At 55.4% G+C, this 25,847-nt stretch overlaps 1 protein-coding gene across 1 annotated transcript in view; it reads left to right on the top strand.

Moving 5' to 3' along the window:
* Positions 1–1,188: 1,188 nt before the first annotated feature.
* LMF1 (lipase maturation factor 1) overlaps positions 1,189–25,847 on the top strand; it is a 49,752-nt gene continuing 25,093 nt past the window's right edge. The window contains exons 1-3 of the mRNA XM_052664323.1: positions 1,189–1,360; positions 7,128–7,437; positions 11,104–11,114. Of these exons, the coding sequence (XP_052520283.1) occupies positions 1,189–1,360; positions 7,128–7,437; positions 11,104–11,114 (493 nt within the window). The remainder of the gene's footprint in view (positions 1,361–7,127; positions 7,438–11,103; positions 11,115–25,847) is intronic.

Here is a 25,847-nt window from a genome sequence, read left to right on the forward strand (position 1 = left end):
CTTTGTGACCCCATGGACTGTAGCCTGCCAGGTTCCTCTGTCCATGGAATTCTCCAGGCAAGAATACTGGAGTGGGTTGCCATTCTCTTCTCCAGAGCACCTTTCCAACCCAGGGATTAAACCCAGGCCTCCTGCATTGCAGGCAGATTCTTTACCATCTGGGCCACCAGGGAAGCCCTAAAGAGGATCTTTAATACATAAAGAGCTCTAACAAGTGAATAAGAAAAACCCACACCTGTCTCAATCATTTCCTTTCAAGTGCTCCACAGTTTACCCAGTAACCCCAAAGGCTCTACGCCTGCCCTTTCGCACACCTCTTGTTTGCTCTGAGGAATGCCTTCGACTCCACCTGCTCAGAGGCACCTCTCCTGTGTCCTCAGAAGGTAGCATTGCTGGTGTCCTCGCTGGGGTGATGCTTGGGTCATTCACTGGTCAGTAAGTTCTTCCCTCCTCTGAATCCTCAGCCCACCACTGTCCCCTGTGGCTGGAGGGCCAGTAGGAGCACTGACTGTCTAAGGGGGCTTTGCTGTCCAGTTCAGAGCTGTGGGCTTGGGGCCGGGGGGAGGGCAAGGAAGCTGGGTCTGAGATTATTAGGGTCAGCCGCAGCCCACACTGTCCCTCACTAGCTGTGTCAGGGTCCCCCCAGCGCCCTCCTCAGATGGCAGAGATGGCGCGCTGGGCAGGAGACGCCTGTGCCGCACCTGTACACACCCCTGGAGCCCTAGGGCAAAGCAGCTGCTCCAGTCGTCCGCACACAGCCAGGGCCCGCGGCGGGAGCGCAGGACCCACCGGCGGCCTCCGATGCCCACATCTCAGCCACTGAGGAAGCGGACCAGGCCTACGGTCAGATTCGTGCTTTCCAATCACCTTTTCCACGTTGCATTTCTGCTTCTGAAGTGCCTTTCTGCCCTCTCTACCGTGAGGGTCCCGGAGGGCGGGCGCCTAGGCAGGGGACTGCCCAGGAGGCCCCTGCAACGGTGGCCGAGGCAGTGAATGAACAGGTGGGTGGCGGGGGTGGTGCGCAGCTCTCCAGGCTCCCACGCGCTCACGCTGCGGGGCCTGGGGGAGCGCGCTGCAACGGGTCAGGAGCTCGCCCCGGGCTGGCGAGCCTGGCCTCAGGTGTGGGCGGGGCCTCGGGGCGGGGCGTGACTCGCGGCGCCCCCGCGCATGCGCCGTGCTGGCCCAGCGATGGCGGCGCCCAGGGAGTCGCTGAGGAGACGCAAGGCTGGGGCTGGGGACCCGGAGCCCGAGGCTTCGGCGGGGCAGGGGCGCGACCTCAAGGGCCGCCCGGCCCGCCTCCGCGCGGGCACTTTCTGGCTGACCAGGATCGTGCTCCTGAGGGCCCTCGCTTTCGTTTATTGTGAGTCCGCGGGGCCAGGCCCCTAGTGTGGCCCCTGCGCGCGCGCCCCCTCCGCCACGCCCAGGGCGCCCCCGAGGCGTGTTCGCGGCCGAGCCACGGGGTCCCCCCGCCGATCCCGCGCTGACCAGAGCCGAGGCGGTGACTGCGGCCCCGCAGCTTTGGTGCCGGGGCAGCAAGTGTGGACTCACCTGCGGGGCGCGGCCCGAGCCGGGTGGGAGCAGGTGGAGAGCCGCGCGCCCCGCGCCGGCCTCGCCCACCGGGCCGCCCCCAGAGTACGGCTGGGCGCCCGGGGCCCCCCAGCGTGTGTGCGCGCCCCGCCCCGGGCCCCACACGCGGAGGGGCGCAAGCCCCCGAGACCAGCAGTGGCACCCGACGCCAAACTGAGCTCGCGAACGAACGTGGCAGCGTGGGGCCGGCGGGGCTGGGGGCAGCCACCGGCAGAGTGGCCTCGGCCCCTGGGCACCCCGGTCCCAGCGGGTCCGGAGGGCGCTGGGCACCGGGCGTCCCCGCGTCATTTCTGAGTCGCTTCCGCACACGCCTTCGAAGGGGCCGCGCGTGCTGCTCTCTGCCCAGCGACCTCTGCCAACCCGGAGTGGGCACCCGGGGCCCGGTCCGAGGGGGGGCGGGAACTCAGCCACGACTCTCGTCTGTTCTCCAGTGCTCTAAGTTACTGTAAAAATAGTTCTTGCTGCTATGCTCTATCCTCCACGGGATTAAACAGGCATTCTAAACGTTTGAGCTGTCACTTAGGGAAAGATGAAGTCAAGACAATGTTAATCTGCGAGGCTCTAATAGACCTTTAAACCGGCGCCATTAACAGTGGGAAAAGCCCGCTGGCTCCTCGCGCAGAGAGCACAGCTTATAGAACCAGCTCTGCCTCCAGGGAGCCCGGCTGGCTTTGAAGGAAACCGTTCTGAACCGCTGGATCAGGCAGATAATTTAAGCCTGGCACTGAGCACAGAGTTGCTTTGGCGCATGAAATTTTTCTCCACCTACCTTTTCTCACTATGTGGAGTAGTATTGGAGTTTGTCAGCCGCCCTAAGGAACCAGTTTACCATCCACGGGAGGAGGGTCCCTGGTTGAGATGGCTGGCAAGTAGGCAGCACCCTGGGTTGGTCTCTTCTGGAGGCTGCAGGTCTCCTGGGGACTGCCAGCAACCTCAGCATCTCTTAAGTCCCAGGAACTTCCCACAAGGCCGTGGGGTCCACACCTTCCACCTGATGTTGAGTGTAACCCACCAGGAGGCTGAGTGATGGGCCTTAAGCTTCTGCACCCCCTGCACAGCTGACGGGGTTCTTAGTGCCGTTGTCCTGCGTGTCTGCGCGTCTCCCTGGGAGCTCCTGCAGTGGGGATCGTGTGTAACACCTCTGGCCTCTGTCTTCCAGGAGTGGCTCCTCCTCCATAAACTTCCCTTGACTGTTTTCAGTCTCTGTCATTGCTCTGTGCCACTGCAAGACGCTTTTCCACCTGTGTCCTCACCCCCGCACTCGGCACCCCAGCCCGTGGGTGTGACACTCAGGTCAGAGACTGCCCACCTGCGAGGCCCCTAATCTAAGCCCCAGGAATCAGGCAGCACCTCACCTTCTAGCAAAGGGAGGGCCACGCCTGTCCTGGCTCCCAGGTCACCAGTCTGCTCCTGCTGGCAGGTACACCCTGTGGCCAGCCGTGCCCCCTACAGGCAGCTCCCCCTTCTTGGCAGCCCTGTCTTAGGTCACGGCGGCCCGCAGGTACCCTGGGAAGAGCGCAGGGAGCCGGCGGGCAGCTCACCTCCTCCAGGCACTCGATGTTGGTCTCCAGACAGGGCGTGCAGGACCTCAGCTCACGTTCTCCTCGTCCAGCTGCTGCAGCCTGGGCACAAGAACTAGGCTGGGACCCACGGAGCTGTCCCCGACCACCACACACGCCCACACAGGGGCCAGAGCTCCTCACAAGCCAGGAAGGCGTCCACACCTCAGGTGTGGGGAAGCCTCATGTTTACAGAAAAGCTGTCACCACCGAGCAAGTCCCTGGACCCCGAGCCCCTAGCGGCTTCTCGAGGCGTCCGTCACACTCACACCGGAAACACGGGCGACCAAGCCACAGCCTCGACCCAGCCTCCCCCTGGCGCCCCTTCCCGTTGGGTCCCCGCACCGCAACACCGTCACGGCTCCTCTGTCCCCTCGGGGCTGCGGCATCTCTAGGCTTCCCTGCTCTTTGTGACCTTGGCATTCTGAGCAGGCCTGGCCCTGTGTTTGGTGAATGCCCCTCAGGCTGGGCTCGTCTGGGGTCCTCTGGTGACTGGACAGGCTGTGGGTCTGGGGAGAGCCCTCCTGGGGCCGGGGAGGAGCTCAGCTCCTCCACTGAATGCTCGTTTAGCTTCAGGCTCTGGCCTGAGCTGGGGGTCACAGCGGGTTGGTGATTCCCACGGGGTGCGTGTTGGGCCCATCGGGGGTGTCTGCACAGACACGGGCCTGGAGTCTGCAGCCTGGGCAGGGCCAGAGGAGTTCATCCAGAACTTGGGCAGGAGTCTCACGTCTGAGCCTACCCCCACTTAAGACTCCGGTGTTTCTCTACAGAGCCCTTTGTCTTTGACCTTACATTTCATAGTTTTACTCAAAACGACTTCCAAAGTTAATTAGGCCAGCCCTCCCTCCTGCCTTCCATGCCGCCTGGCCACGTGCCTTCCATGCCGCCTGGCCGCGTTGTAAGTTAGCAACAGAGTTGCACTCACGTGTCCTGCTCTGCACTCTAGCCTGGCATCCCCTGGGGTCCTGGCTAGGTTGTTTTGATAGTTTAGATAAGGTTCCTGTTTTGTGATGTACAGTTTTATGGGTTTTGACAGATGCCTAGTCGTCCATCACCCCAGGACTGGACAGAACAGTGCCATCCCTTCAGAGTCCCCCGGGGCGTGTCACCAACTGCTCCCCACACCAGTGCCTGGCACACTCTGACCGTGTTTGGCCCCGGGGTCCGCCTTTCCCAGGAGCCTTTGGGTCTGCTTCCTTTACTCAGCAACACGGCCTGGAGGTCCTCCCATGCTGTTGAGTGAATCAACATTCCATTGATGCTCCCTAACGCACCACAGTTTGTTTACGTATTCCAACACTGAGGGACATCTATGTTTCCAGTTTTAGCAATTATGAACACGTAGGCTTTTGTGTAAATCTAAGTTTTCAGTTCACTTGGGTGAATACCTAAGAGTATAATTGCTGGGTTCTTGGTAAATCTGTGTTTAACTTTATGAGAAACTGCCAAACTGTCCTCTAGAGTGACTGGACCGTGTGTGTCCCACCAGCAGGGAATGAGAGTTCCCCTTGTTCTGAATCCTCTGGAGCATTTGGTATTTTCAGTTTCTCAGATTTTGGCTGTTATGATAGGTGTGTGATGATATTGCATTGTGGTTTTAATTGGCGTTTCCCCAACAACAAATGATATTGAGCATCTTTTCATGTGTTTATTTGCCATCTGTGGATCCTCTGTGTGAAGCAGATGACTTTCAGCGTCTGCTCAGATCTTCTGCCCTTCGAAAACCTGGGTTGTCTGTTTGCTTGTTGAGTTTTAATGGCGCTTTGAGTATTCTGGATGCAAGTCTTTCATCAGATATGTGAGCTACAGATACGTTTCCTAATCTGCAACTCGTCTTTTCATTCTTTTAAAAATATCTTGTACAGAGTAAAACTTTCTCAGTTGGTAGAGTTTACTGGCTTTTTCTTTCATGGATCATGGTTTGATTGTTCTTATCTAAAAACTTATTGCCAAACCCAAGTCACGTCCATTTTCTTCTATATTTTCTTTTGGAAGTTCTATACTATTATGTTTTACACTTAAGTCTCTGGTCCTTTTTGAATACATTTTTGTATAAGATGTGAGTTATATATCAAGGTTCATTTTTTTTTGCATGTGATGGCCAGTTATTCCAGCACCACCTATTGGAAAGACTGTCTTTCTCCATTAAGCTATCTTTGCATCCTTTGGGTAGGTCTACTTCTGGGCTCTATACTCTCCTCCATTGATTTATATGTCTATACTTTGGCTAATACCACACTGTCTTGATGACCGTAGCTCTGTAGTAAGTCTTGAAGTTGAGTAAAATAAGGCCTCGAACTTTGTTCATTATCAGAATTATTTTGGCTATTCCAGTTCCTTTACTTTTACAGACATATTTTAGAATCAGCTCGTCAGTGTCTGCGAGAACTTTACTGGATGTTTTGATTGAGATTGCATTGAATCTATAGATCAAATTGGGGAGAAATGACTTTTTAATAATGCTGACTCCTCCAGTTCATGAACGCAATGAATCTTTGTACTTATTTTGATCTCCTTAGACTTCTTTCATTATGTTTTGTAGTTTTCCACATACAGATTCTGTGTATATTTTGTCAGTGTTTTTAGTCTAGACCCTGTGTTTGGTGGCTGTTGTGATTTTTTTAAAAATTCAGATTACAGTAGTTCGTTGTTGGTATGTAGTAATACAGCTGACTTCTGTTTGTCAGTTGTATATTCTGTGACTTGCATAAACTCACTTATCAGTGCTATGAGGGCTTTTTTCCTTCTTTTCAATTTTGGTTGATTTGGGGGGATTTTCTACAGAGGCAGTCTATTAACAGAAACAGTTTCCTTCCTCCCTTTCTGATCTATGTAACTCTTATTTTTTATACTTGCCTCATTGCCCTGGCTAGAATTTCCTATGGAGTGTTAATAGGAGTAATGACAGAAGAGATAGTCTTGCTTTGTTTCAAGGCTTCAGGGAAAAGTATTGCCATTAATCCCTAAGTATGAACTTGGGTGTAGGTTTTTTGTAGCCACCATTTACAGACTGATGAAGTAGCCTTCTAGTCCTAGTTTGCTAAAAAAAAAATTTTATCATGAATGAATAAATTCTTTTGTGTACTTTGTTGTGTGTCTATTGATGCTATCATATGGTTTTCTTATTTAGCTTGTTAGTATGGTGATTACATTGGTTGTTCTTTGAGAGTTGAACCAGCCTTGCATTTCTGAGATGAAATTGGTTGGTTATGATGTATTATCTTTATTTCTTCCTTTGTGAGTTTTGGTAGTTTATGTATTTCAAGTAATTGGTCTGTTTCATCTAAGTCATCAAATTTATGATCTAAGATTTGTAGTATTCCTGTATTATCTTTTTGTCTGTGAAATCTAGCAGTGTCCCTTTTTTCATCCCTGATATTGGTGTCTTCTCTCCTTTTCTTGGTTATTCTGACTAGACTTCTATCAATTATATTCTTCTTATCGCAGAATGATAAAATTTTGATGGTTTGATTTTCTTTTTCCTGTTCTCGATTTCATTGAAGTCACCTCTTTTTAAAAATGTCTTTTCTGATGTTTGTTTTCTATGTAATCTCTTTTTTCTGATTTCTTAAAGTAGAAGTTTAGATTTGAGACCTTTCTACGTTTCCGACGTGTTTTATTGTAAATTTTCTTTAAGCAAAGTTCATTCTGGGACGGTTACCTAACCGTTTCATGCAGCCAGTCACATCTTTCATATGGATGCGTGCGTGTTGGATATGCACATACACATCGTGTACAAGCAGGAGCAGCGCACACAGGTATGTGTACATATACCTGTGCCCTGTGACTTTCTGGGTTGGGTCTTCAACCCTCTCCCCAGAGACTTGTGAAACACCCAGACTCCTCGACTCCACACTTTGATTCTAAACCGCTGCTCAGACCCTGCCCAGTCTCCTCCCGTGGCCAAGCCCCGCACGTCCAGGAAGCGTCCGCAGATGGCTGTGCTCCTGCTCACACTGCTCCGTCTTCTCTTCCTTCCAGTTGTGGCATTCTTGGTGGCCTTCCATCAGAACAAGCAGCTGATTGGAGACAGGGGACTGCTGCCGTGCAGGACGTACCTGCAGAGCGTGCAGCGGCACTTCGGGGGGCGAGTCAGCTGGGATGCCCTGAGCTACGCCCCCACCATCCTCTGGCTGCTGGACTGGTCTCACATGGATGCCAACCTGGACGCCCTGGCTCTCCTTGGGCTGGGCATCTCCTCATTTATCCTGGTCTCCGGCTGCGCCAATATGGTCCTCATGGCTGCCCTCTGGGCCCTCTACATGTCCCTGGTCAACGTGGGACAGATCTGGTAAGAGGGTGGATGGGGCACCTGGGAGGCAGGCATGGTGACTTGGGGCCCCAGGGGCGTTATGCTGAGCCTAGCAAGGCCTCCTGGCACCAGGAGCGAGTGAGCAAACTGTCTTCTTATATGAGTTCAGAAAAGACCACCTGTTTTCTGAGGCTGTGGGGGCACTGTTGATCACATTCAGCCCAGACCCAGGAGCCTCCTGCTTCGGGAGAAACTTTGATTCTGTTGGGAGTATCACGGCCGCACCTGAGACCATGTTGCCTGCCTCCTGTGCTGGGGGACTGTGCGATGGGGGGAGTTGAGTGTCCTGGGGATCAGGGACACTGAAGAGACACAGAGCCAGAGCTCAGGGGCTTCTGCTGTGTAAAACACGAGTGACTCACAGGGACTGACCGGCCCAGTGCTGTCCTGCTCAGATGCGTGGGAAGCCTGAGTTGTCCCTTTGGCCCCAGGCTTCTCGGTTAGTGTCAGCTCCCCCAGAGGCTGGGTTTCTGGTTCTGTTATCTGTGCTTGGCTGTGGCAGGAATCCTGAAGGGCTTCTTTGTTGTGCTTAAGGCGGTGTGTGGCCACCCTCCCCGCTCCCCGTCTTCCCGGCCCCCACAAGGAAGAAAGGATTATCTCTGGAAACTTGGAGCGAGGTTGGGCGCTCCGGGAGTCCCTTCCTGCAGAGGAAGCCGCCTTGGCACTCGCCCCTGGCAGAAGAGATGAAGGATCGACTTCAAAGGGCTGGGAGCTGGTGCCCGAGGGCCGCAGAGGTGCGTAGGGACCCCTGCATCGTGGCCGCTAAGGAGGAAAACTTTATCTTGGCCTGAGATGCCAAGACATCCAGGCTCTCCTGCCTGCAGCCCCAGTGTAGATGGATTTGATGTGGAGAAGTGGATTTGGTGCTATGGTTTTTTGAGGTCTGGGCAGCAGCACAGTGCCATCCCCACCACATGGCTGTGCAGCGGGGCCCTGTCCCCATGGGGACACCCCAAGGCCTTGCGGGAATGGTGGCTCCCCACTGCCTGTGGTCGTCGGACGTGACACGAGCCTTCTCTGCTCCCGCCGACGGCGCTGGACGTGGCCTTCTGTGCCATGGTGACTCCTGTGTTCCTTGGCCTGGGGAGGAGGGGCCTCCACCCACTGGCTACATGGCCAGGCTGCTGCTTTAGCTCCTCTGGCCTCCCCGTCCGGCGCTGCTCCTGTTCAGCTGTCTACAGGGGCGCTCACAGGCTTAGCCTGAAAGAACCCGCTTTGTTAGAAATTCCCGTCCACCTGCTTCCCGAGTGGAGAAGTGCTCCTCTGCACAGGCAGGAAGTGGGAAAGTTATGCAGATTCAACGCGGCCCCCCCCTCGCCCCCTGCCACCAGCCAGGGGAGAGCAGATAAAATATTTATCCCTGATGCCCTCCTACAAAGTGAAACATTGCCAGGAACCTGGTTCAGTGTTCCAGTCACCTGGCGCAAAGGCCTCTGGGTGACTCGAGGCCAAGGCCTGCATACACAGAAGTGGGGTTGGGGGGCTCCCCCTCCTCAGTTCTCTGCCTTCCTTCCTGTGGAGATGAGTGACCTGTGGGCCACCTTCGGTGGCAGTGGCAATGTTGTCTCTAGCAGACAGTTGGAGGTGAGGCGCTAACACAAACCATTTGGGAGCAAAATCGGAATCTCTTAGAGTAGGGTGCACCTGAGTTTCTTTAAAAACCAGAACAATAGACCATCCCCCAAACTCGTTCTGTGAATGGCCACCTCTTCTAACATAAGTTCCAGCTGTTAAAAATACAGTAAAAGCTGTAAAAGTCTAATGAATACCTTTTATCTTTTCACGTAATTAGATGTAACTATCTATATTTAAAAACCTTGTATCAGGCAGCCTTGAGATTTAAAATTCAGAATAGGTGCAGATACGAGAAGGCGTTTCCTAGCGCCCTCAGCAGAGGCCCGTCATCAAATCCACAGAGGGGTGCTCTCACGGCCCGGCTGTGGGCGGGGGCCGGGCCGGCCAGCGGCCCTGTCAGCTCCCAGGCTCCTCCAGCTGGTTCTGAGGGACACCGGTAGCGTCCACTCCGTGAGGTTTGGACAGTCAGCCCCTTCCTCTCCTCTGCTCACCAATGTCACTTATTGGGAGAACTTACTTCTTCCATCAGGCAGCATGTGACTGGCTGTTGTAAAGGGTTTACTGTGGAAGCTCAGGCTCCTGCTCAGCAGAGAGCACAAGCCGTTTCCTGTCGTCCTCCTCCAAGCGGTGTTCCCTGTGGGAAGCCCACCTCTCTCAGGCTGGATGGAGGAGCACCCCAACTCCATGAGGAAGGGCCCCTGGCCTCACTGTGTGCCTGGTTGCCAGGCTGATGGCGTCTGTGTCCTACCTTCTCTGGGGGAAGGTGCCTGATGTAGGAAACAGGCGCTTGGGGTCCCCTCGGACCTGCTGTCCCCTTACTAGGGTCTTGCAAATCTCGGACTCCCTGTCCTTTCACGTGTCAATACTTCATCGAACAAATGTTTGTCTTAAAGCATCTCTATTTACATACCACGAAGTGTAACTATTTAACTTGTGCAAGAATAGCCACCATCTACCTCTAAAACGTTTCCTCAGCCTGCGTCCCCACTCACCCTCGGCACCGCTCTCCGTGTCCTGTCTGTGCCTCACACGGCTGGGGACACCTGTGGCCTCCGCGCGTCCGGCTGCCACCACCAAACAGGCGTGTGGCTTATCCGTGGTGCAGCCAAGGCCAATGCCTGGTCCTCTCACTTCCTGGGCACTCGCTGAGCCGGGCAGTCGTGCCCTTTATCCTGGGGTCTGCGTGCTGGCGTCGTGTTGACTGGAGGAGAGGATTCGTGGTGTGAGGAGTGTCCTGGGTCCACTCATGTTACATCGTGGGGCTCCCTCCCGTGACCTGGGGTTCACACACGTGTGTCCTCCCCAGGGCACAGGGAACTCCCTCAGGGAAGGCATGTGTGACACGTCCTCCCTTAGGGCTGCTTTTCTGATAATCAGTGCTCAGCGGAACGGGGTGTCATTTGAAATGAATGATTCTGGGGTAGGACATTTTCATGGTGCTTGAAGGAAATCTTTGCAGTGAAACCAAGCGCAGGTGATCTTTGAACGGGGATCAGAATTGCATGCGCCTTATCTACACAGGCTTCTCACCAAACCTCTAAGAAAAACCACTCCACTGCAGAAGCAACAGCCCAGCTGGCGCCAGGTTGTTCAGGGGTGAAGAGCGTTACATGTACTTTTCCAAACATACTTACTCATCCCCTGCTGTGGGCATAGCCCTGCAGTGCGACTGTGCGGTGGGGCCAGTAAGAAACTCCTGTCAGTGACGGTTACCTGGGGACCTAAGGTGTGCCCCAGGTTCAGTAAACAAGTGCAGGTCTCCCCTCACCTCACCTGCACTCAGACGCCCAGGGCAGGTGCGCCTCAGCGAGCCCTCCACTCAGACACTTGAGTGCAGACTTTCCTCAGGTTCACCTCCACTGAGACCTCTGAAGGCCGCTCTCCCCCTAGCTTCCGCTCTGCTCTGCCACCTGAGGGCCCTTCTTCCTTGTGGCCCAGTAATGTGACCTCTGACCTCTGTAACCTGTGCCCGTTCTGTTTGGAGACAGTGGGTCAGTCTTTCTTTTGCAGGTAAAGCGATGCATTAATTAGAAGCTGTTTGGTGACAGCTCTTCTCCTCTTGTCTTTCAGGTACTCCTTTGGTAAGTGGCGGTCACATAATCTGGGTGTCGGCTGCGCATGCCGGCGGGTCTCCTCTCCCACGGCTGCACCAGCTGCCTCGGGCCTGTGTCCTCACCCGTGGTCTCTGCCAGATGAGGCCAGATGCCGCCTCGCACCTCCACCCATCACGCCTCCCATGCTGGCTGTGGGCACCCAGCGGGCATCCAGGACGTCGGCACTGGTGTTCCTGCTAGTGACTGGAGGGCCACAGTGCCCTGCAGGCCGGCCCTCACTCCCCAGCGTGCATGGAGACACCCCAGAAGGTGCAGGATTCCTGGGGCCGCACGGGCTTGGGTCTTCCTGGGTTTCTGCCGGGAGACTGCAGGTCCTGCTGTGCTCTGCGGGTAGCACCACCCCACGGGCCCCCGAGTTGGCAGAAATGCAGGGCTTGGGGAGTGCGGCCAGTCTGGACCCCAATCCTCTGAGCTTGGGAGCAGAAGCAGGGGCTCCCTGTGGCCCTGAGGCCTGCACTGGGTGGTGGGGGGCGTGGCGACCTCCCGCGCTGGGTGGTGGTAGGGGCGATCTCCTGTGCTGGCCTCACCTCGGCATCCAGGACCACCCCCGTCATGCTCTCTGTCTGGCCTCTGTCGGAGGTCAATGTCTTCAGCTTCACTCCTCAAAGGTCACTCCCTCACCAGCAGAGCAGGGCTACCTGCGATGAGCAGGACAGGGGACCTGGAGCTTGTGGCCTCGAGCAGGGACTGCATATGGGCTCCCTGGACTGTCTTGCAGCCATTACTGGGACATAGTAGCACCCAGCATCTCTCTTCAGTTCTGTGTGGGTTCCCTTTGGGTTCTGTCCAGTGGGCTCCCAAGGGAAGAATGGCCGTGGGGCAGGGCCGGCGCTGGACAGAGGCCCTGGGTGAGGATGGAGGTGGGGGTGTCGGGGTGGAGACTTGGGTGGGGTCTCTGTGAGTGTGAGCGCTTCTTGAAGGCTGGCGTGGGCATACGGTCCTCTGAGGGAAGCCTGTCCTCTTTGGTTCTGAGGATCCAGGAGGATCTGGGTGTGGGGGGGAGCCAGAGGAGGAGCCATAGATTCTTCTGTGCACTCGGGCCAGTCCTGCTGACCCCAGGCCTGCACACGCATGTACAGGGGACACCAGGCTGCCCAGCCAGAGTGGACTGCCAGGGGCTGCCCGCACAGTTGAAACAACAGACGTGCTCTCCCATGAGTGTCACACCCTTACCCATAGCAGGATGCCAAGCACACGGGGATAAAGGACCAGGGCCGCAGGGGAAAAAACTACAATGTCTGGAATAAAAGCTCACGGGTAGGGCTGGATGCAGGGGGCGGGGTCAGGAATAAATGGAGGAGGAGCCACCAGGCCAGGGACCTGGACTGAGGAGCAGAGCCCAGCCTTTGGATGGGGGGAACAGGGAGCCCCTAAGGGCGTTTCACCTCGGAGGACAGGTGCAGGGGGCCAAGGGGCACTATTTGTGGAGGCGCATTCCAGGGGCAGGGGTGGCAGGAGGGGAACCAGCCATGCCCAGGACACAAAACCTGTGTTTCCTCCTCTCCTGCTCTAAAACACAGGACAGGGGCTTTCTTGGTGGGCCAGGGGTACAGAATCCACTTCCCAATGCATGGGACATGGGTTTGATTCCTGGTTGGGAAACTAAGATCCCACATGCCTTGGGGCGGTGAAGCCAATGCAACTGGAAGGACTGATGCTGAACCTGAAACTCCAATCCTTTGGCCACTTGATGTGGCTGACTCACTGGAAAAGGCCCTGATGCCAGAGAGACTGAAGGCAGAGGAAGGGGACGACAGAGGATGAGATGGCTGGATGGCATCACTGACTCAGTGGACATGAGTCTGAGCAAACTCCAAGGGATGGTGATGAACAGGGAGGCCCGGCGTGCTGCAGTCCATGGGGTCACAGAGTCAGACACAACTGAGAGACTGAACCGAGCTGACTGCAGCTAGAGTCTGTATGCTGCACCAAAGGTCACAGCCAGATAAATAGAGAGATTTAAAAAATGAAGTACAGGAAGGTTTAAAGCGAAAGTAGCCACGTGTCTTGCAAGGAGGCGCCTGTGACAGGCAGGGTGGGGGCAGGACCCTCCCCCTCTGTGGAGCGACTCGGTGTGAACTGCAGGTAGGTTTGAGAAGTTAATGGTGGACATTGTATCCCTACTAAAGTGTACTTGCAGCCGGGGCACCAGTACTCAGGGCCCATCCAGGGGATCTACAAGGGCAGGACGGAGAAGCAGGGACAAGACTGAAGTTTACAGGGAGCAGGAAGTCAAGTGTAAACTAACTGGCGGTGCAGCAGCCGTGCTGAGACACTGGGCAGCCTGCGGTCCTCAGGGCGGCGGCGCAGGCCACAGCCCACGGAGGGGGCGCGTTTCTGGGTGATTATTTTTACCACAGTAGCTGCTGTTTCTGTACACACGGTGTTTGACACCATGAAAGATACTGGAGATGCACAGCCCACAGAAATGGGCCTGCTGCAGAGTGGACACACCTGAGGAAAACACTAACAACCCTGAAGATGTGGGCCTGAAAGACAGTCACAGCCTGAAAGTGGGAGTCATGTATCAGGCAGGAGTTTTTAGGACTTAGGCCGAGGAGGCAGCATCTCTAGTAACCCTGAGAGAACTCCTCCAAGGGGGCCAAGGCAGTAGCCAGGTTATGTAGAAGTTTTGCAACAAAGGGCCGGTAGTATAGCTGAGAAGAGGAGAGAAGCTAAAGGCAAAGGAGAAAAGGAAAGATATACCCATCTGAATGCAGAGTTCCAAAGACTAGCAAGAAAAGATAAGGAAGCCTTCCTTAGTGATCAATGCAAAGAAATAGACGAAAACAATAGAATAGGAAAGACTAGAGATCTCTTCAAGAAAATTAGAGATACCAAGGGAACATTTCATGCAAAGATGGATTCAATAAAGGACAGAAATGGTATGGACCTAACAGAAGCAGAAGATATTAAGATGAAGTGACATGAATACACAGAACTATACAAAAAAGACCTTAATGACCCAGATAACCACGATGGTGTGATCACTCACCTAGAGCCAGACATCCTGAAATGCAAAGTCAAGTGGGCGTTAGGAAGCATCACTACGAACAAAGCTAGTGGAGGTGATGGAATTCCAGTTGAGCTATTTCAAATCCTAAAAGATGATGTTGTGAATGTGCTGCACTCAATATGCTAGCAAATTTGGAAAACTCAGCAGTGGCCACAGGACTGGAGAAGGTCAGTTTTCATTCCAATCCCAAAGAAGGGCAGTGCCAAAGAATGCTCAAACTACTGCACAATTGCACTCATCTTACCTGCTAGCAAAGTAACGTTCAAAATTCTCCAACCCAGGCTTCAACAGTATGTGAACCAAGAACTTTCAGACATTCAAGCTGGATTTAGAAAAGACAGGGGAACCAGGGATCAAATTGCCAACATCTGTTGGATCAGAGAGAAAGCAAGAGAGTTCCAGAAAAACATCTATTTCTGCTTTATTGATTACACCAAAGCCTTTGACTGTGTGGATCACCACAAACAGTGGAAAATCCTTCAGGAGATGGGAATACCAGACCACCTTACCTGCCTCCTGAGAAATCTGTATGCAAGTCAAGAAGCAACAGTTAGAACAGGGCATAAACAACAGACTGGTTCCAAGTAGGAAAAGGAGTACGTCAAGGCTGTATATTGTCACCTTGCTTATTTAACTTATATGCAGAGTACATCATGAGAAATGCTGGGCTGGATGAAGCACAGGCTGGAATCAAGATTGCCAGTTGAAACATCAATATCCTCAGATACACAGATGACACCACCCTTAACGGCAGAAAGTGAAGAGGAACTAAACAGCCTCTTGATGAAAGTGAAAGAGGAGAGTGAAAAAGTTGACTTAAAACTCAGCATTCAAAAAATGAAGATCAGGCCATCCAGTCCCATCACTTCATGGCAAATAGATGGGGAAACAGTGGCTGACTTTATTTTTGGGGGCTTCAAAATCACTGCAGATGGTGACTGCAGCCATAAAATTAAAGACGCTTGCTCCTTGGAAGAAAAGCTGTGACCAACCTAGACAGCATATTAAAAAGCAGAGACATTACTTTGCTAACAAAGGTCCATCTAGTCAAAGATATCGTTTGTCCAGTAGTGATGTATGGATGTGAGAATTGGACCATAAAGAAAACTGAGCGCCAAAGAATTGATGCTTTTGAACTGTGGTGTTGGAGAAGACTCTTGGAGAGTCCCTTGGACTGCAAGATCAAACCAGTCCATCCTAGAGGAGATCAGTCCTGAAGGACTGATGCTGAAGCTGAAACTCCAATACTTTGGGCACCTGATGCAAAGAACTGATTCCTTAGAAAAGACCCTGATGCTGGGAAAGATCGAAAGTGGGAGGAGAAGGGGACGACAGAGGATGAGATGGTTGGATGGCATCACCGACTCAATGGACATGAGTTTGAGTAAGCTCCAGGAGTTGGTGATGGACAGGAAGGCCTGGCGTGCTGCAGTCCATGGGGTCACGAAGAGTCAGACACAATTAAGCGACTGAACTGAACTGAGTCTGAACGTCAGAAGATTATTGTAAATTAAAGAAAACCAGATATGCCGAGTTCAGCGCTTCTCTGTGTGTGGGAAGACACATGAGTCTGCACTCACTGAATCATTCCTTGATGGGCACCTCAGCTCTTGGCGCCAGTGTCCCGAGTTTCCACATCCTGAGTATCCTTGGGGCTCACCAGCTCATGTTGAAGGGGTGCAATCGGTGACGACCGTGACAGCCTTTGTTTACTGATCTGGCAGGAAATACTCCATTTCTCAGTTTCCTCCTCTTGATCTGGAATTCGACCAATATTTGGGAGACATTACATGACCAAGTTTTGTCCCATGATACTGGAGGCTCGTCCTGAGTCAGGCGAAAGTTCCTGTTGATACGCTGCTCCAGCTGCTAATTTCCAGATTAGGCCCTGTTGATAATTAAAGATTCTCTGGATCCTCCGTCTTATTACTTACCACTATGATCCAGGAAATGTTTTCCCTTGTTGCTTCTTCCCGTGCCTGGGAATCACACTATCACAATTATTTTACATGAGTCCTAAATGTGATCTGGTTCCCCAAGCTGTTCAGCCATCCTCAGTTTTGTTGGCGTCCAGGCTACACAGTGGGCGCCATAAGAGACGAGATCCAAGTAACTCCACCAGCACCACTGATGGAGTCACCATGCAGCAGGGAGACACGGAGCACAAACAGTTTGGAGACAAAATGATGATCCGTGTAACTAGTTAACATCCAGTCACGATAAACCATGAAGTCCACGGGAGAGCCAGCTGGAAAGCGAATTCTGGCAGGATCAAGAAGAGAAAGATAAAATGTTTTCATCTTTGTTTACAAAGGCATGTTTTATCAACTTGTAGTAGGTCACAGCATAAGAGAACAGGCTTTACTGTAGAACAAAGTTTTAAGCTGGTGTGTTTTCCACGGCGGAGCCGATGGGGGTGAACCACGTGAGTTGTGCCATGTGTTGTGCACATGAGCTGAGAGCACAGCGGATCCTCCAGGCGGCATCTCAAGTGGTGAATCACAGTGTTTAAAATAAACACAAGTGGGCTGTGCGGGAGGCCATAGCGGGGCAGGCAAGGGTCTGGTGGGGAGCCTGGGCTGCGGACTGGCTGAGTTGGGTCACCTGCCACTGGGTATCTGGTGCAGAGCAGCGCCCGCCCTCACTCCCACCTGTTAGGTCTGCCCCCAGGCTGGCCAGGCAGCCGCATGTTCATGTGGCCTGGATGCTTGACCCCCGTTCCGTCACAGCAGCACTTCCCGCCAGCTGTTGCAAATTAAAGGCTCCCTGTGACCCTTACCTCTCTTAAATTCATGCTTTAAAAACAGCTTAATGAGGGCTTTACTGGCCCAATTGGAAGTTTGTATTAAAACCCGTCAGTGCTGGAGTGGAGCCTGCCTGCAGGAAGCGATTAGCCAGTCTCGAGTTCAGAGCTGCTGTGGCCACAGCAAGGCCACCAAAGCGTTTCCAGACCCTTGCCAGCCAGCTCAAGCTTTGCCTGGCCCTCACATCAAGCCCCATGTCCCAGAAAGCAGTTTCTTGTGATTAAATTCCCAGGATCAGAGGCAATTGAGGACACCCTGCCATGAGCTCGCTCTTCCAGGGAGCCCTGCCTCTGCTGTCCCAGCCCTCCGACCTCCCAGAGATGTGGGTGCTGCTGGGCTGTGTGGTTCTGGCCTCATGTCTGGTCGAGTCCTTGGAAAGGACTGAGAGCCTGGGTCAGGTGACTCGGGGCCGCCGTGGACCCAGAGGAGCTGGTGGTTCCCAGAGGGAGGCAGGAGGCACCACTGTGTCCTCACCGTGCGTGGCCGGGAAGGGGCCCTCCTCGCTGGGGTCCCAGCACCACCTGCCCATCTGGCCTGAGCCTCCTCAGGCTGCTCTGGGCCTTGCTCTCCTCTCTGTCCCCTCCCGGCCACGGGGAGCACAGTGCAGGAGACCCGATGCCCAGGGGAGGGGCTGGGGTGGGAGAACCAAAGCCTCCACCCCATGTTCAGCACCTGCCTGACCTCCGTCCTCACCTGGAGCCCGCTCAGCTCTGTGCACAAGCGTGGACACAGCTTGTTGGTGTCCCCACACGACCGTGTCGAGTCCCGCCTTTCTCTTTTCTCACTTGGCAGAATCTGGTGACTGTCACTTAGTGGAACCAAGAAGAAAATATATTTTGAAGACTTTTTTCTTGTTCACATAATTATTGAGGCTTTAGTTGTTCTGAATTTCTCCCATTACATCTCGTTACCCGTTTGTTTCTAAAACAGAAGCAGAATTCTAGAATATTGAAGAAACCCTGAATTTGAGGGCTTTTGTCTAGAATCTTCTAAATTGCCTCGTACTTTTATTCAGTCGTGTAGATGTTGGGCCAGTGTTTCCTTTTCAGTTCACAGTATAGCTGATGATGAGCATCGCGATGGGCAGAAGGCTCCTGGGTGCCAGCGCCCAGGCCGTCGAGGCAGGCTCGTCGGCACCTGGTTCCTAGAGGCCTGTGGCTGGTCTTGCAGCCCCAGTATGCTTGCTGACCAGCCGCCCTCCCCCTGCCCCCAAGCCCAGCCCCACGCGACTCTCCTGAGATGACCAGAGCCTGTGTGGCCCCTCTGCCCTCCAGTAGCCATGTGGCTCCTTTCAAAGAACTGGTTTTATTTATCAGATTTTTAAAAATGTGTTCTGGCTCATTAAATTTTACTTTTTATAGGTCGCTTCCTCCTGGGAGGAAGGAATTTAGTATTTTCTAAGATCTTGAGTTGATTAACTCATTATTTGTCCATTCTTCTTACCTGAAATGAAAGCGTGGAGACAGGTGGTCACCCCCCTGTGACTGGTCCTGGGCCTCTGTGGGCTGAGACCCGGTGTCCCCGACAAGGGGCAGACACGCAGTTTCATAACCTTCAGGTGTTGCTGCCTCTTTAGCCCAGGTGCTGTTTAAAGAGGGTCAAAAACTCCAAACGCTTAAGGCTGTGTAGGTTATCTCTGGTTGGTCAGTTTCTGATTTCGTTACACTGCAACCAGAGAGTATGGCCTGAAGATCGTTCTTTTCATTATTTTTTAAGTTAGGTGTGTGAGGGGATCAGAAATTCAAGATGTATTACACAACCTGTAATACAAACAGCTCACCGTGGTTTTCCTGCGCTCACCCCATGCTGTTCTCGGGGTGACTCCATCTCGCCAAGCAGTTCTGCCTTTTGGGTTTCTGTTGGGTTTATCCAGTATTGTTTCCGTCGGGTTTATCTGGTCGTGTTTGTCGGGTTTATCCGGTCGTGTTTATCTGGTCATGTTTCCGTCGGGTTTCCATCGGCTTTATCCGGTCGTGTTTCTGTCGCGTTTATCCAGTCGTGTTTCCCTCGGGTTTACCCGGTCATGTTTTTGTCGTGTTTCCGTCGGGTTTACCCGGTCATATTTCTGTTGGGTTTCCATCGGCTTTATCCGGTCGTGTTTTCTGTCGGGTTTACCCGGTCGTGTTTCCGTCGGGGGCTTCTGCTGCGTCGTCCCTGGACGTCATCCATGCACTTCCCGCTGCTCTTCTCCCACCTCCCTAACGCTCTTCCTCCATCTCAGGTCAGCCGTCACAAGTGTCATTAAGTTAGTATTTGGTCTTTACACTGCAACCATGTAAATATTGTTGAGTGCTAAGCTGATAGTGAAGTATAATAGTTTTCTCTAATAACTTTTTTTGCCCGGATCCACACAGCTTGTGGGGTCTCATTTCCCCAGCTGGGGATCGAAGTCGGGCAGTGAGAGCCCAGAACCCTAACCACTGGACGGCCAGGGCACTCCCTGGCTGGCTCTTCCTTTGCTTCTTCATCTCTGATCACGCTTCACTCAGCAGCTCTTCCACACTGGCCAGCGCAGCGGCTCGGCCCCTCCCGACACTGTTTATTTCTCACTGTTGTGACACAGGAGAGCCTGTCAGCGCCCCTCAGCCCACAGAGGCGTCTGCTTGCGCACTGTCACCATTTGGAGCGCGGACTTCCAAGGCCTTGGATTGGGGTTGTGGGCAGCTGGACGCTCTGTCCGACCAGGCACCACTGATGACTCGCTGCCCTGTTCATCCCAGGGCCCTTGTGGTCTGGGGGCAGGAGCCTCACTGTGCTGGGGTGAGGCCAGAGGCGCAGCACGTCCCCACCGCCTCCTCCCGGGGGTGTCTTGGAGTGCACCCTCAGGGTCGTTTTTAAGAAGCCCTTTCTTTGATCAGATTTGCACAGAACAGCTAAAAGCAGCTGGCGAGATGGCCCTTGTCCTTGTTTCCTCAGCATTGATCGTCACCTGTCTGAGGCGAGGCCAACAGGCAGGCTTCATTCCCGTCACCCCAGTGCTGCTGCTGTGCCAGGGACATGCCTGTGTCCTGAGCCTGGAAGGCTCTGAGGAGCGAGCGAAGGCTTTGGTCTCAGTGAGCCCACTGCGGCCCGCAGAGAAGGCCCTGGTCTCTGAGCCCCCCGCGGCCCGAGTCCGGAGTGTGTCCCTGGGGCATCTGGTTCCTCCCGTTGTTGGGCGCGGGAGGAACACAGTGTCGGCAAGCCTGCCCTCGGCCAGCGCAGGGAGAGGCGTTCTTGGGTCGGCCTGGGTTGGCAATGGTGCACCAGTTCCTTTTGATGTTTTGAAAGCGATTTTAAGTGAGGAGGCTGTGCTTTGCTGCTGTCACAATGGCAGCTCTTGTCTGGGTGGACCCGCTGAACGGAGACCGGCACCAGCACAGTTTCCTCCCGTGAGCGGCTCCCAGCGTGTATAGCAGGCCTGGTGGCCACGTCCTCCACTTACCGGGGAGGGGCCACCTCCTTAACCCAGGATTCTGCACTCATCATGGGATGCTGGCTCGTCTCCAGTTCATGTCCAGTTGATATGGTTTTCCATTTGGCTTCAGCCTCAACGCCTGTCTTTTGAGCATTCAGAAGACAAACCGGATTCAGGGGTGAAACCTGCGTGGTGTCCATGGACCCAGGTGGGCCTCAGCAGGGACTGCTCTCCCCCTCTGGCCTGCACCCCCACTACCTCTGACGTAGGTCTTTGGTGGGTGCCAAAACCCTCCCCCACTTTCACTTTTCACTTTCACGCATTGGAGAAGGAAATGGCAACCCACTCCAGTGTTCTTGCCTGGCCCAGGGACGGGGGAGCCTGGTGGGCTGCTGTCTATGGGGTCACACAAAGTCGGACATGACTGAAGTGACTTAGCAGCAGCAGCATGCCGTCTGTGCTGTGTCTTGGGTCTGTCCTTTTTGATGGTGAGGAATCTCCTTTCATCTAAGGAAGAGCTGTTTGAGCTCCTCCAAGAGCAGCAGCGGGACCCAGGGATGGAAGCACAGAAGCTGGGCCCCGACCTGCAGGCAGCCCTCCAGCTGCAGGCCTCCCGTACCCTCCGTGGCTGGGCCCCTCCTTCCTGTGCTCCAAGTGTGTGTATGTGGCTTTGTACGGAGGCTTGTGTGGTGGTCTATTATTGATACATCCATGCATCTCAGGCCTTAACTTGGTGAAAAGCACCGTCCAGAATGGAGGGAGTGGGTCTCTCTGTGGTCCATTACACAAGACAGTGAGGTAAGGGTCGTGCATTCCCTCCCACCCCCACCACTCTGCCACTCGGTTCAGGACCCGCAATTGGGACAGCCAGCACCATGAACGTTTGGCTCCTCTTCAATAACTGGAAAGCTCACTTCCTCTTGTTCCCTTCTGAGAGTGCCAGGATCAGCCTTGCTGTCACAGCGCCCGTGGCGGCCTGCACTGGAAAATATTGGGGTGTGTGAGCGGCAGCAGTTGCTCTGGTTTGGGAGCCAGCGGCCCTGGGCGGTGCCCTCTGTCTCACCTGCACCCTGAACTGGAGCAGAGCCCCTGCTGTTCAGAGAACGCGGCGTGCCCCAGGCCCTGCCCTCCTTCCCGCACGGCTGTGCTCTGCGTGGGGGGCTGTGGCGTCACACACTCAGGGCAGGCTCTGCTCACGCCTCACTCCCGCCTCTGGTGGCGCCGGCACTGCCCAAGTGGAAACACAGTCAGAGGCGCCCGTCAGCCCACATCTGCCTCCTCACGGAAGCCATCGCTCTGAAAAACATATCTCTTGCTTTGTTCTGGAAGAAGTTTTGTGTTTAGAGTTACACCTGAATACTTTGTTCAGACTCAGCACCACAGCCCCAGGATGGTGACTTGCAGCTGTCCCATGAAGCGGACACTGCAGATCCGCGCCGACCTCCTCCAGCAGCGTCTCAGGGTGTCGGCCCCGCATGGCCAGCGGGCCTGGCCTGCCCAGGCTGGAAGCAGGTCAGAACTCGCCTCGTGTCCGGTGGCCCCAGTGTAGCACCACCCCCCTCTCGCGAGGAGTCTGACACGGCTCTCTGAGACGAGCTCCAGCTAATTTCCATGCACAGGAAACAAAAGACAAAGAAACAGTAAGGCACCGTGCCCTCCAGCCTGATATATGTTAAATGTTTGGAATATATTAATCCTGAGAAATCTCTGTTGCCAAGTCTCATTTCCGGTGACAGGAAGCATTCCTGTGTTTACCCCAAGCCCGCAAAGCCAGCCAAGGTCATTACTATGGATCTTGTTTTGGGCTGGCTGGTGACACCTGCATGGACCAGAGCAGCAGGGGACACCTGGGGCTCTGAAGTCTGGTTGCCACAGCAACCGGGTATTAACCAGCACCATGACCAAGTGCAGCGAGAGGAGGGTCACTGCGCAGGTCACACAGGTCACTTCCTGTTCCCTGCAGCGCCCAAGGATGTCCGTGAAACACAGACTGGAAATTTGCTAAATGCTTCCTAACTGGGAGCATGCAATTTAAAATTATCTTATTTAAAACGTGAAGCCTTTAACCAGTTCTTTCAAATTCACCATCCAATCTCTGGCTGAAATCTTCACAGATGTGAGAAGTGACCAGGAGGCTCCTATCCCAGGAGACCTGCCCAGCTCACCCTGGCTCCAGAGGATTCCTGGGCAGATGGGGTCCTGGGGGTGGGGGACAGTGGACTGGAGGCCAGGCCCAGCTTGGGGCAGTGGAGGGAAGGGGAGTGAGCAGGAGCGGCTGCACGTCTGGGCAGGCAGTGTTAATACCTCTGGGGCCTGACAGTGGCCCAGGCTCCCCGAGGACAGGGCATCTTTGCCGGCAGTTCCAATAGCTGGAGGGGTCAGCGGACCTAGGCAAGGCCCCACACAACACGGGGCCTCTGGGAGGGGTGTGAGGTAGACGTGAGGGGCTCCTGCCCTCACTGGACAGGCTCGCGGCCGCCTGGTGCCCCATCCAGGCAGGAACAGACAGACACGCGTGTCCCCTTGACATGCGACGGCTGGCAGCTATTTGTAAACACCAGCGGGAGACTTTCCCTCAGGTTCTGTGTGGCCTCCCTTGTGCTTTTCACCTGGTCTCATTTTGTATTTTGTCTCAACCGAGAAGGGAGGCGTGTTAGTCGCGTGTTGGGCAGGGAGTGCTGAATGGACGGCGGTGTTGGCAGGGGTCCCGTCTAGGTGAAGGGTGGGTGGACGCTCAGTGTCCAGCCAGCCGCCGTGCCACCCACCCCCCTGGCCAGACACTGCACAGCAAAGCTGTCCTTCACTGCAGAACTGTGTTCCTCAGGGGGGCCTGCCTGCTCCAGCCCCTCCGTCTCCCGGCTGACCTGCAACCCCGGCCCCCTCCCTCCATCCCCTCGAAGGAGGTGTGGCCTCAGGACAGAGGAGCATCCCCAGGACGTGTCCCAGGTGTGAAACGGCCCTTCCTTGGCATCAGCGGCAGCGGACGGCAGCTCTACCTGGAGACCTGCAGCCCCGCGCCCCAGGGAGGTGCCTTCGCCGTCTCCTGCTCCTGACCGTGAGGCTAATGGGCTTCCTGCTCACCCCACGGAGGGCACTGTCATCTGTGAAGGATCCTCACCTGCTGCACTTAACTCCTCTCCTAAGTAACTGTCACAGTTCCGAGGCGGCTGTGAGGCTTCAGCTGCTCTCGGAGCCCTGGGGCAGCCGTGGCCGCTGAAACCTGCTTTAGGTCACCTTTCTTCCCTGTGTGTGCTGCCGGTAACCCTGGGTGACTGACCACAGCACCTGGGAGCCCCCTCTGAGCCCCCGATGGTCAGCAAGCATCTCTCACAGGAGCAGCCTGGTCCCACCCACGTCTGTCCTCCAGCGCGATGCCCACTCCGTGGTGGCCGTGTGCTCTGCAACGCAGGCCACGCGGGGGCAGAGTTTCTGACCCTTGGTCCTCAACATAAGAGCGTCTCCACTCTTCACAGGCCTGGAGGACAGGGCTGAACGCCGGCACTGTATCCAGGAGCAGCTCTTCGGGGAGCACGTGCCCCAGGTGTGGGGAGTGAGGTCGGCCGAGAGGCTGAGGGCCACATTCAGCCCACCGTGGGCCTCCCTTGGCCGCAGGCAGCCCCGGCAGGCATGGGCCAGGAGAGGGGCACTCAGAGCTGCGGTCTGCCCACCCATAGCCAGTCTTGCCCCCAGGTGCCCACAGCTTGCAGGGCAGGGAGTGTGTCTGCACTCAGAGCTGGAGACCACTGTCAGCGGCCGGCCTGAGCCCTGGTCAGGACGGGGCGGGGTGACACCACGCGTCCCTGCTGGGCTGTCCCTTGAGACGGTGGGTAAGTGGCTCCTTGGGAAAGGGGGACCACGGAGCTGCCCACACTCTGCTCTCCCACGTGCAGGGTAGGGTGCCAACCCTCAAGCTCGTAAGGACACCTCCCACACATGCTGGGCCAGCCTGGGCCGCGTCCGGGAAGCCAGCCCAGAGCCACAGCGGTAGGAGTGTGAGCTGCGGGTGGTGTGGTCAGGTAGGTTCCTGGCCGCTTGCTCACCGCAACCCCAAAGCCCCTGGCGGGAGGTCCCCTGCTGCAGGCGGAAACTTCCAGCCCCGCGACAGGCCTGCGCTCGGCGAGGGGCGAGGGTGCGCCTCTGGAGGAGGGCTGTCCTGGGCTGCGGAGAACAATGGGGCTCCTTGTGTGCGCCGCAGCTGCTGACCCGGCAGAGGAAGCAGAGCAGGTGGGTGCCGGCGAGCACTGACGGCAGCAGGCCTCGGCCTGGAGGGCGAGACGGGGTGCCCATGCCCCGCAGGGCGAGGCAGGTTCCGGGAGCGGGGAGCAGGCGGGAGGGCAGGTGACACGTGCGTCCCTGGGGGGCAGCAGGCCCGTCACCTGCTTCCCGGCACTTAGCAGCTCTCTGGGCGCTGCCGTTCGCATGTCGCTTTGATGGGTGTCACTCAAGCAGCACATTAAAATTCTGTGTGTCGCGTTTGTGCAAAGCGAGGTGACAGGGAAGGCAGGCCGGGCTCTGGGGACCCCCTCCGCCCACCCACGTGGGCTCTGCGAGCTGTGGAGGGCCTCCAGGGAGGCGGGAGGCGAGCCCCTCACAGGTGGGCACGCGCTCCTCTGGCCTTGCCCTCTCCGGGGTCTGCCTGCTTGCGGGGCCGAGCAGAGGCAGGTGGGGCCGAGCGGCCTGTGAGGGCCCTTCTCAGAGTGAAATCCACCCAGAGCCACGTTACTGCTGCTCCACGTTCTGCTGCCGTAAACCGCAGGTTATAAAATGCTCCCGTGGCACTGGAAAGCAGTCCAGATTTAATGATCACAACCTCTCAGGACAACACCAGAGAGGCTGTCGAGAAAGGGAGAGTCCGCTTCTTCCTGTTGAGACAGGGAAGGGGTTTGAAGTGCGTTGAGAAGCACAGGTCATCCGTGTCCACGAGGAGGACAAGACCTGGACGTGAAGTGGGTGTCTCCAGTGTGCAGACCCTCGAGGTTCTACACGAGGAAGGCCCTTCCTGCTGTCCTGGCTGCAGCACCCAGGGGGGCAGCGGGTCCCTCTCGCCTTGGCCAGTCACCCTGGGCTCCGCTTTCCTCTCCTGATCACAGAGCCCCCTTGGGGCTCCGGGGCCAACCTTGCTCAGCTCCCTCCTAAGAGCATGCCTCCCCGGCACCATCCAGGCTGCTTCTGCTTCTGGAATCACCTCCAGATGGCGTGGGGCGCACGCTGCTGTCCCCAGAGCTTGCAGCCCAGAAGGCCTGGCTGAGGCGGGTGGGGCCGCCCCCCCAACGCCCGCACCGCCTCTTCCAGGTGCCGCTTTGCAGCAAACTCGCCCACTTCATTCCAAGAGGAGAACTGAGTTTCAGAAATCCACAAAGCGAATGAGAGTCAATGGGATTTCTGCCTCCATATTTTACTAGGAAAAATTTCAAGCTGCCAAGTTTCAAACAGTTGTGCAGGGAAAACCCACAAACCCACCAGCTCCACCTGCCCTGGCTGGTGCT

Source organism: Budorcas taxicolor, chromosome 2 (assembly GCF_023091745.1).
Source record: "Budorcas taxicolor isolate Tak-1 chromosome 2, Takin1.1, whole genome shotgun sequence".
NCBI classification, from domain to species: Eukaryota; Metazoa; Chordata; class Mammalia; order Artiodactyla; family Bovidae; genus Budorcas; species Budorcas taxicolor.